The following is a 12,032-nucleotide window of genomic DNA, read 5'->3' on the forward strand; positions in this document are numbered from 1 at the left end:
CCAGAATGTTTAGGATTGTTTCTGTGTCAAAGAGAATATTTGAATTCTCCAGCAGAGCTAGATCACATGATCATTTTTATATGGTGGTGCAACTGCTATGGCTGGATACAGATACGCTCTTGTGAATGCCAAAATTCCCGCCCTGCGGTCTTACTCAAATCAACGAGCATGCCTTCCCTAGTCTCTTTACCGAATCTATTAAACTGAACAGTCTGCATACACAAAGAATTCTGCCAAGACATTTTGCAGGCTATTAGATTTGGGTCTTCAGTAAGAGAAAGGTTCCCCACTCCACATACATGTTTTTCTTTCCAGAAACAAGTCCTACAGGACTCCAGGGGACTTCCGCTCAATTATTGTACAACTATTGAGAGCCATGATTGTCTCTGTGTGTGCTACTCCCAAGTAAATTGTAGAGAATTACATGCAGTTCATTCACAAATACACACATACACGCTCCCCTACCATGGGAAAGCTTAGTGCTTCCTCCTTTGATTTATGAACAAGTTGTTATAGTTTCTGGTGAATAGGCATCCTATATGCATCGAAGTTTTACTAATAATATCCTATGCATAGTATCACTTTGTAGGGAAAAAGTTGGTCATTTGATTTAGTCAGTGCAATGTTTGCCTTCCCTTTCTGTTTGCAGGGTTTATACAAATCAAAGGACACAAAGACTTTCCTCTGAAGAGGTGGAGTCCATGCGTAATATGCTAACACACAATCTGTATCAAGTAAGGCAAAGGGTGAGTTTCTGATTCTGGTAACAAGTTCCATAGTTATAGAACAAAAGAGCATGCTTGCATTCCTTCAGACCTTAGCAATGGATAGGGATTGCCAAAATAAAAGCATTGCTGGTTACCTTAAATTGAGATCACACTTGCTGCATGTCCTCCCCATAGCTCATAAAACCAGAGACATCAACACTGGTAATTTTCCTGTCGGCTGTGATCTACAACTGCAGACAGCAGGAATCTGCGCTAGGTGGCAGACGTTCCTAACTTTTAGAACGTGAATGCTAAAATAAAGGGAGTTTGACTGTTAGAAAGTCCCGTAGGGTTGCCAAGGAACTCTAACTTGAAAGACCTCTAACTTGAAAGATCGAACTGAGATCTGTGATAATTCTAGACAAAATTATGCACAAGGTAGAAAGTTCAACCTTGCTACTGCTAATATTTGATTCCGGCAAATCTTAACAAAAAATATGAGTATCTCATCATGGCTGTTTAATTCATACTAGCATTGTGAATGGAAAATTATTTTTGTTTGTTTGTTGCCCACATCCCTACAACATGCATGGCTCAGGGAACACCGGTCTAGTCATGACTTTCTGGCACAGGTACATAAGTGTTTAAATGTGCACGTTTCATATGTATGTTAGATGTTTGTGATGGGAAATGGTGTTTAAAGCATGAGCCACCCTGATGGCTGTTAATATTATTCAAGTATGAAAAATACTTAATATCATTCAAGTATGTTTTATTATAAGAAGTAATTTTCCATGTGTTGTGGTTATGTTTTTAGATTTAGCTCATGCAAACCGAACAATACATTGTGTGGGTGAGTCAGGTATGCTTGTCCCCACTGGGACTTAGAGTTCATCTCTGTCCCTGGATGTCAACATACTGGGATACAAGTATTTCTGACGACAGCATGTATTGTGTTTTTAATTATTTAGTCTGATGGCACAGTGTTAGTTTTGGCCACCTAACAAACTCCCAAGCCACTTCCTGTATCTGATTAAATCAGTTCAAGCCTATGAAAGCTCAAACCCAGAATGTACGTGTGCCGGATTGCTTGTTGTTGCTTTTAAGAATAAGGAACAGTTAACAGAGCCAGAGGCACCTTAACCAATTGGCAACCAGGTTAGCTGCCCCCATCCCATACTGGAGGCCCCAACTGTCCCCATTGCCATTCACCCATTGTGTGTGTGTGTAAAGTGGTAATTGAGCTCCTGTTACGTCCCCACCCCATTCCAGAGTGATAAGATTTGTATTTATTTTGTACAACTGGCTTCCCCTTTTTCTGTCGATTTTAACACTAAAGGCAGTTTAGGTGTTACATTATGTCTTTGTCTTCTGAAATACTTTTGAAACCAGAGCAGCATTTGGGTAGAAATAAAAATAAAGAAAAAAAATCGTAAAATGTGCTGTGCTTGTCCATTTCTCATTCAGACACATAGAATATATTGTGCCACTTTGGGCTAAACTTGAATCATGTGTATGTTTAGAAAACGGCAGCTTTCAGTGTCTTGGTCAAATCCTATATTAGGAATAATGAGCAAGGCCTGCAAGGACTTGTGAGTGTGGGACATCTAATTTCCCACTTCCCCACTATTTCCTCTTTCCATTCCCTGAAAGCCCCCATAATCTCTCCCCCTTTCCTGCTTCCATCTCTCCTTCCCACCAAGCAGCCTACCTGCCCTCCAACCTACCAAACAGCTGATCTGCTCCTCTATCTTCAGCTGCCCCACAACCTTTGCTGCCCCACAGCCCCATAGCCTTTGCCTAGAAAAACTATGACACAGTTGAGTGAAGCCAGCCTCTGGACCAAAGCCCACTTGCATAGTAGGGAGCTTTCAGGTCTTGTATCATGTCACTTTCTCTTGTGCCCCTTCCCCTCTTGGACCCCTTTCTTTCCTGCTGGCAACTCCTATATCCTCTCCACAGTCCATGCCTCATTCTCTCCTTAGCCATTCACCTACTTGTCTTTTATCTGCCTCCCATCTTCAGCTATATTTGTTATTTATGTTCATTGTTTACACCATGTCCTCCTCCACATTAGGGACTAAAGCAGCTTATATCATTATCCTTTCCTCCTCACAACAACCTTGTAAGGTAGGTTAGGCTGAATGCATTTGACTGGCACAACATCACCTAATGAGCTTCCATGGCAGACTGGTAATTTAAAACTAGGTCTCACAGACCCTACTCTGAAGCTGTTACCACTATTTATTTCAAAGGGTGTTGTTGTGCGGTAGCAAGCAGCCAGACCTTGGTGAGTCAGTGAAGTCAGATAGTGTCAAGTCACCCAATGGTTTTTGCCAAGCCTGGCTCCACCCTCAAATGCTAAAATAGGTCTGGATAGGACCCTGCCCCTTCTCCTGACCTTTACTGACAGACCTCAAGCTGTGAATGCTGTGGTTGGCTATCAACTGCCACTGAAGCCTTCTGCTTTTTAAAGCTATAGGTGTTCCTTTTATAATTTTGGGTTTTTTAACCCCCAGTGTTTGGGTTTTTTTTAGGTTTTGGATTTTTTTTCAAAGCTAGGCATTTTCAGGTTTGAAGAAAGACCTACCTTGTCTGTTTGTGGCTCCAGTCACTGGATTTAAGTATCTTCAGGTTTGGCTGAATTGTCTATTAGATTAAAATATACAAGCATCTGTGGGTGGCATCTCTATTACTGGGAAGAATATTAAAAATGTATTTCTCATTTCAGACACTGTCATACAACAGACACAGACTTGCCAATGACACAAATCAGGAGCAAGCTAAAGAAATCTTTATCCGACGCCAGCAAAGTCAGAGACAACTCATGAAGAAAGGAAACAGCCTACCCTGGGGAGGGCAGGTAGCTATTGTACATACTGTGGTAGTTGTGGAAATGAGCCACAGAGGTAGCTGGATTGTCTACAAATACAAAGATCATGCAAACTGGGCCATGGAGCATTTTTCTCCTTTGTGATTCCCATTCTTCAAACCTTGGCTCATTCCGCACATGCAGAATAATGCACTTTCAAACTGCTTTCAGTGCTCTTTGAAGCTATGCGGAATGGCAAAATCCACTTGCAAACACTTGCGAAAGTAGTTTGAAAATGCATTATTTTGCGTGTGCGGATGGGGCCCTTGATTCTGTATTCTAGTAGAATAAAGATGATGATGAAAGGATAGATTTGGCAGTCTTCTCATCTTTTTTATGTGTGGTTAATATGTAAGTGATTAATACATTCCATAGCAAGAAATGTTCACTCTTTAAAGCATTTCCTTTAAATAAAAAAGTTAAAAAACATTCCTCCCAACAGTGTGAGGTAGTTGGAAAAATGGGATATCCCCATTTGTAAACCTCAAACTTTAAAAGCCCCTTTTATTTAACAAGTTGAAAACTACAGTTCTAATATATCTAGTAAGTTTCAATATAAGTTATGTGACTGAAAAAGGTTGTTGGCTAGTATTGTCTGATCAGTTGTCTGGTAAGTGTTTTCTGCTATTCTTCTTCTGAAGAATATTCTGGAACTTCAAAGCTTCTGTGATTGTTCAAATAGTTAATCCCATGAAATACATTTTTGCTTTTACATTGCATATACTTTTATAAAGATGAGGAAGCAAAGACTGCAATATAATCAACAATTAGGAAATTAAAATATAGAACCTGTTTTTCTCAAGAAGATCAATGGACTTGATCAAAAGAGAGAAAGCTACGAAGGGAAAAGAAGAAGTATAGGCTGCAGCATTTAGTGAAAAGCAGGCTGTGAAAAAGTCTCAGGAGGGGTTCCTCTTTGAAAGCTCTTTTCCCAAGGCATAGTTCAATACCAAACCCATGTGCTGATTTGGATTTAGTGAGACCTATTTTTGCTACCTATATTTACATATTCTTGCTTCAGTCTGGGCCAGGTGTCCTTTATTCACATCGATGATTCACTGTAGATTCTGTACCTCAGATTGCAGCATACCTACAGTAGTGCTTGCACATTTTGTCCACAGTCACAATGTGCTGTGACCATACGAACACTTTAAAGACTACAGTATCTATATCCAATGAAACATGTATACACTGACAATATTAGTTTGTTTGCCTCTAATTCTTGCCTCTAAACCCTTTCCAGTTCAGAAATATAGCCCAGAGACTCAACAATTCCATTGCAAATTCTATTTTAGGAAAAATGATGCTAGCGATGATACTACTAATAGATTATATCTTTATAAAAATATCTAAGGGTTCGAATGTCCAACAACGAACCCTTAGCCAATTATTATACAGGACACACAGGGACCAAAAGTCCTGTGCATCCTGCATTCCCGTTGGCCCATGGTGGTGAACCTATGGCACTCCGGATGTTCATGGACTACAATTCCTATCAGCCCCTGCCAGCATGGTCAATTGGCCATGCTGGCAGGGGCTGGTGGGAATTGTAGTTCATGAACATCTGGAGTGCCATAGGTTCGCCACCACTGCCATTGGCCATTGCCACCCACATGCCGGGCTTACCCAGACCTTGCCATCCTCCCCAATCCCTAGCCATCCCTTCCCACCCTTCCCCCACCCCTAGCCATTGCTTGCCACCCTCTCTAATCCCTACTTACCCCTTGCCACCCTCCTCCAACCCTAGCTGCCCCTTACCATCTTTCTCACCCCTAGCTAGTCCTTGCCACCCTCTCCAATCCCTACTCACCCCTTTGCAGGCAATCTCCCTGTAACCTTCTTTGGCGCACCCCTTCTAACCTATAAATTCCCTTTACAATCTTTGAACCTATAACCCCCCTTGCCACCCTCCCTCTACCCCTAGCCCCTCCTTGCCACCCTCTCCAACCACTACCCATACCTTGCCACCCTCCCCTACCCCAACACTCACCTTACTTCCCTCCCCCACCAAAGCCACTTCTCTGTACCCTCTCTGTATCCTCACCTTCCTACCTACCCCAAGCCACACCTCTCCGACCCTGAGCCAGACCCAGGTAAGTGCTGCACCACGAGGAAGGGTGGGGTGGGCACCACTACAGCACCAGTAATGCCCATTGCAGGTGCAGATGCTTCCTCTTCAACCCTTTGCTAGGACCCATTGCATCTCCTCTGCAATGGGCTTTGCTGCTAGTGCTACAATAAATTTTTAGTTTGTACTCTGCTGTAGACTAATTTCGATTAGAATGCATTCAGGGTAAAAGACATCTTACATCATCCATTCGCAACTTCATTGTATGTTTTCAGGATTTGCACTAGTTCTGTACTTTGAACTTTTTAATGTTTTGTTCCTACTGAGGGAAGAGATAATAAGAAAATACCACCCTTTGACTGTGATTATTCATGTTCTTTTCACTACAGTGAGATATAAAGGTATATTTTTCCCAGGGCACCTTCCTTTTCTTCCTATTTTTAATGTCTGAGTTTAGTTCCTTTGTTTACAAGCATGAGTAATTGTCTAGTATGCAAGTCCCTTGTAAAAAAAACCTGCAACAATACCGAAAGCAAATGTATAATTGTGTTCAGCCTCTCCCTTGAATACCAGTCTTTCACACACTGTGGGCTGGAAGTCACTCAAAACAACCCTTAAGCTCTAAACTACATCTGGTCACTTTGATCTTAAGGGAAATTCATCCCTAACTTCAAACTTTGGGGGCCAGCTAATGCAGCCATGTTTTATGAAGGCATAATTGGAAGAAGGATGAAATTTATGAGGAACTTCAAGAACTTTCTTCCAATAAAAGTGGAGCCTAAATTTCCATTCACTAGAACTGTCCCACAGTACCCCAATCCCTCTGATTCTAGTTCCACTGATTCTATCCATCAATTCTGTTCTCATCATGATGAATTTCTATTAAGATCTGTTCCCACTAGAAGCATTTTTACAATGTGTTCTTTTTGTAGTCAACTCTGAAGTACATCAGAAATGACTTCCTGTAACTTCAGCCTGGATTGTTGCAGCCGTCTCAAGGTTCTGCTGCCAAATAGAACCTTGGGATGTTTAGTACAAGCTGCTGTTGCTTTCTGTTGCTTTGTAAAAGGTCCCTTAACTGGGGTAGTTTTAGTCAGTGGGAAGCAGGGGCAGCAGCCCCTAAGAAGGAAGGACAAGAAAGGCAAGCTGGGCTTGAGCATTTGGCTTCCAGAAGCAGCAGTGGCTTCTTGCCCATCTTACTTGAGGTGAGGACCATACCTTGCTTGGTCTCAACAGGAGATCTGGTAGGTGTTGGCAGTGATGCTGGGCACCTTTTGCCTGGGGTTCTAGAATCATTAAGACTGCCTCTTTCCTTAACACCAGTTCTTTGTCCACAGGCTGCTGTACGAAACATGCGTTATTTGTCTCTGCCCTTCGGCAATTCTCAACTAGCTAGAAGAAAAGTCAGGAATTATGACTTATCAGGTAAGACTTTTCCACACAGTCTAAGTGTCATTTGGTCAGGTACAATCTCCCACACTATCCCATAATACAATCAAACGAGACTGGGGGTCAGTCAGTGGGGGAAGGTTGTTGCCAGTGACCTGCTTTTGTGGCCTTCCCTGTGGCAGTTGCTTAGTATATTGGAGACAGGAAGGTGGCCCAAAGTCTGATTTGTCATGGCTATTCTTTTCTTCTTGAGTCAAGAAAAAAATGTCTGTGACATAAATAGACCTCAACATGGTAATATGCTGGCAGGCCGGGCTTGGCCCTCTTGGAACCCCACACCTTGCTGAATTACCCAATTCCATCCCCTGACCCTTCCATGAAAGACAAGCCACAGGTTGATGCTTTCATTAATGCCTTGCTTAATATTGACTGTCAGGTTGCCAGTGCCTATAATGGTTTTGAATCAGGATGGAGAATTTATGTAGCCAGCAAGGTGCTGGCTGGAGCTTTCTCTTAGCACATCCTGACATGCCTGCTTCACAGTGACAGCATTTAACTCCATGCCCTCATTTCTTTCTTCCATGAAGGGTAATCAGCAAGACTTTGTGCCTAAGTCTTCTGAAAACCAAACATGATAGGGGAGGTAGAACTGCCATCTTTTTAAAAGGGCTTCATCCTCACATCATGGATCTTTCACTATAATTGTGCTACAGTAATTGTTCATAACTAGGTTTTCCAGGTGGATGAAACAATCCAATTGCAATTGATGGTAACAATAGCACAATACCATGAGGCTGTCTGCTCTGCAATGGGGTCTCCCCGTGGTCCATTGCACGTGTGAGGAGACCCTACTGTTTGCTCTGATTCTGGCTGCCATTTTGCCTGCCCCTGCTTGCGAATCATCCCTGGTCACTGGGTTCATTACTGCCTTTTTCTTTGTCATCATTTAAATTTTTAAAAACTTTTTGGGCTGTTTTGATGTTTTTTCACCTCTGCAATAGAACATTGTGGTTAAAATTTAAAAAAAGAAGGGAGAGTGAGAGCCTTCCCATGAGTTGGCAAGGGAAGGCAGACAGGGAAGGCAGGCAGGCAGATGGTGCTCTGCTTTGGTTACCCTGTGCAGGCAGAAAAAACATCATGGTTTCCCTGCTTTCTGAAACTGCGGGGAATATTGGATCTATGCCTCAGTAAGTTTGGGAGGGAGAAAACATGTCCATAATTGAAACCTAAAGGGAATGTGTGCTTACCACAGGACAGAGTGCCATTGCGTAACAGGTCAATACATGGATGCAGCCAAAGTATCTTTTAAAGCAGCATGAAGGGGAAAAAGAAAAGTAGGTACCTTTCAGTGAGGGGGGGGGGGGGGGGTGCTTCTCAAGGTCCTTAGAAGGCAACTCTAGACAGATAAGACTTTTGATATCCCTAGATCTTGCCTGTACAAGCATAATAAGGAATACTCTCTGTGGTAAATCTGGTGGGTTGACTCCAACCATCTCTATGTACGAGTAACACAGTGTTTTCCCTCCTTCTGGTCCAATCCTGAAGCTCCTTCAGGAAATGCTTGGAAAGATCATTCTTTGTGCTGTGGGGCCCACAAGTTGACAAGTTGCAGGAGGAGGTGGTGGTGGTGTTGGACAAAGGAAATAAATGGTCTCTTCCCTTCAGTGGAGCTGTGCTGACGGAATATGAGCATTTCTATCCCTTTGTCCTGCAGTACTCCAGCCTGTTTCAGAAGCTACTAATAGCCATTTCAAATTTTGAATTGGGCCCTCTGCCTTTGACCTCTCAGAAAGGAAAGGAATAAAAGTGTACCGTGGCGAAACTGCATTTGGTGCCCGAACACTGATGTTTTTGTCATGTTTGGAGGACTGTGCCTAGGTGATTTTTTAAAAACCTGTTTGATAATTTTTAATAATGAGTGGTTGACTATATGTTTTGGAACTCAAGCAGACCTGCTGTAAGTAGCCAGAAGTGCCTTTGTATCTCTAAGGTGTTCGTGTGCATTTTAGTCATTCCATAAAGGTAAACAACTTGCCCTCTGATATCCTGATGCTAACAAGGTTTGGTAAAAAAAAAACCTAGACCTTTAAAACTCCATTAATTGCAGGTGACCTGAAACTCCTCCTGTTTCTCAATGGTAACCAAAGCAATTATGTAATGATAGGTTTGCCTATCAGAAATAGCTGAAATAGAAAATTATAATGTGATTGAATGTCTTGAACTGGGGGTAAAAGTACCATAGCAGTGTTAGAACCTATATTATGTATAATAACTCATTGATTCCATTATACAATGTGTATAATAGGGATCCCAGATAGCGACAGTGGCTACATCCCTTGCTGTGATAATTTCAAGCTTTGCGCATGGTAATTGCCTGACTCGGATCATTTTATTATGGCATGGCCAAAAGCCAAGCTTGCAAACTACCTGCGTCTCTTTCAGGCAGTTGAATATGTGAACTGAGGTGCAATGGGACTTGAATCTGTCCCTTTGCCCCTTCAAATGTGGAGAATCTCTATGAAGCAAAACAGGAGGCAACACTTAGCCAAAAAGATATGGTGGTGGTGGGGTGACTGTAGGGAATATAGACAGCCTGGATGAAACAAAAAAAAATCTTGATGATTGGGAAGTTAATAGAATTTGAGAAATGGGAATCAGGGTCTTGTGTGCTGTCAAGTCACAACTGACTTATGATAACCCTGTAGGGTTTTCAAGGCAAGAGACATTCAAAGGTGGTTTGCCATTGCCCGCTTCTAAGAGGGCTGAGAGAACTGGGCCTGGCCCAGCAAGCTTCATGTGGAGAATTTCACCCAGTTTTCCTATATTGAACACACAGGGCGTTTTATTTTCTAAACCCCTGACTACCCAGAATGGTGGGGAGGCCAGTTCTTACTCCATATCGTGACTACATAAGGAAAACCAGCATGGCTTCTTCAAAAGGAAGTCCTGCCTCCTCCTGAATTCCATAAGCTAAATCTGGATTCCTCCTTTTTCCATGAGAACTGGTAAAAGTGATAACTATGCTACAAATAGGGAAGCAAGGAGAGCAAATTAGTGGGCTATGAAAACTTGGGGGCATCAGGATACAAAATTTTATGCTCTTGAAGATACTACTCAATGATTGCACATATATCTCCCTATACCTGCGGACTAGAAATTTGCCTTAAGGTCATTTCATACGTTGTATACATGCACTTCTAAGATTCTACAGTGGGTAAAATGTGAATGCAAGGAACATGTTTGCAAATATGTAGCATAAATACTTTCAAAATAGATATAAGATTAGATGTAGCACCCTGGTGAGTGCAGTAACAAACCCAAGTTTACATCTGTGTAATGTGAGAGATGGTCCCAACCTTCCAAGGTGGCCTCTTTGATCTGCACAGATTTGTTCCAATTAAGTCTATTTTATAATTATTTCATCTACTTTGTACAAGCCATTGGAGAGAGCAAATTCCTTCCCTATGTGACATTATGGTTGCTCATTGATAAATGACCTATTTGTACTTCAAAAGAGATTCTGTTTCAGGCTACGAATGAGGAGGTGAAAATGCTGCAATTGACTTTTGGGATTGTCTCTTTTTATACTAATCACTCGAATTTTAATTCAGGAGACTACAGCAGTGACTCTGAGTCTGTATTCATTACATTAAGTTCGCAACCTCGGCCAGGACCACATCCAAATAAGCAGCAACAGCAGGAAATGCTTCCAATGAGACAGCTGCATTTAAGAGCTGGTCCAGCTGGATTTACAAGTCAAGGAAGAAGAGCAAACCAGTCAGCCGAAGTGTTTATGGCAGAAAAACCACTTTTACCCCCTCAACTGAATACAGTGCTTGAAAATGATGTTCAGGAAAGTGAGTCTTCAGATGAGATGGACACAGCAGAACTCCCCTCAACATCCTCCGTCCGATGGGCAGCAGACACCAGAAATGAAGGACACATTGGTGCAGCGAAAAGACACTTTCCTAGAAGAAAAGAGTGATTATTTCCCCTCTTCCTCTACAGAACAGATAGCAATTTTCATTCCTTGGGCTGTGTTCTGTCAGAAACTGTTGACAGCTTTCTGATTCCAGTTTAGCTGACAGGAAATGTTTACACAGATATTATGTGGAAAATAAAATGATTGGAAATTGTAACTTGTTTATGCTTTGGCAGTTTATGTAAAAGTCTCATCCATTTAATGGAATCTAAATATGGATTTGTTCTTCCAGTCTTTCAGCTTTAAACCTAGTCTTTCTTTGGTATATGTCACAGTGGACAGAGATATTCTGGATGGAGGTGTTGTTTTTGTACTAAAAGCAGTCAGTCAGAGAAACCGTTATGTTTAACTGGTAGTGGAAAATGCTAACAAGTTGCAGCGAGCTTATGGTGACTCCATAAGATTTCCAAGGAAAGAGACAGACAGAGGTGGTTGCCATTACCTGCTTCTGTGCAGTGACTTGGTATTCATTGCAGTCTACCCTCTAAATACTAACCAGGGCCAAACCTGCTTAGCTTCTGAGATCTAATGAAATTAGCACGGCCTAGGTCAGGGGTGGCTAACCTATGGTGCTCCAGATGTTCACGGACTACAGTTCCCATCAGCCCCTGCAAGCACTGCCAATTGGCAGGGGCTGATGGGAATTGTAGTCCATGAACATCTGGAACACCATAGGTTGGCCACCCCCTGGCCTAGGCCATCTAGATCAAGGCTGTGCTTGACTAGGGACCATTTATTTACAAGAACTCTTTGAAAAATACAAAGTCAATTGTAAGACTGGTTCCTTAGAATAATAATTGTTTAAAATACATTCCATTTTGAGGTTGAGTGTACCTCTCTTGAGATGAAGCAGCAGCACAGGCAATTGTCTTAAGGCATTATGTGCATCGTGAGATCTCTGCACTGAAAACCGTCTCAACAACAGGTTGATTAGTATCAGCATAGGCCACTCTGCCATACTGTACAGTGCTGAACAATTCAAGAACACACAATGGGAGGTATTAACTCTCAAAA

The 12,032-nt window shown here is 42.1% G+C and overlaps 1 protein-coding gene across 1 annotated transcript in view; it reads left to right on the forward strand.

Annotated features, from left to right (window-relative positions):
- Window positions 1-11,143, forward strand: part of SLC9A4 (solute carrier family 9 member A4) — a 28,998-nt gene extending 17,855 nt beyond the window's left edge. Inside the window, exons 8-11 of the mRNA XM_048494333.1 lie at window positions 650-746; window positions 3,439-3,570; window positions 6,985-7,072; window positions 10,648-11,143. Of these exons, the coding sequence (XP_048350290.1) occupies window positions 650-746; window positions 3,439-3,570; window positions 6,985-7,072; window positions 10,648-11,021 (691 nt within the window). The 3' untranslated portion in view covers window positions 11,022-11,143. The remainder of the gene's footprint in view (window positions 1-649; window positions 747-3,438; window positions 3,571-6,984; window positions 7,073-10,647) is intronic.
- Window positions 11,144-12,032: the final 889 nt, after the last annotated feature.

The sequence above is a fragment of the Sphaerodactylus townsendi genome, linkage group LG04 (genome assembly GCF_021028975.2).
Source record: "Sphaerodactylus townsendi isolate TG3544 linkage group LG04, MPM_Stown_v2.3, whole genome shotgun sequence".
Classification (NCBI taxonomy): domain Eukaryota; kingdom Metazoa; phylum Chordata; class Lepidosauria; order Squamata; family Sphaerodactylidae; genus Sphaerodactylus; species Sphaerodactylus townsendi.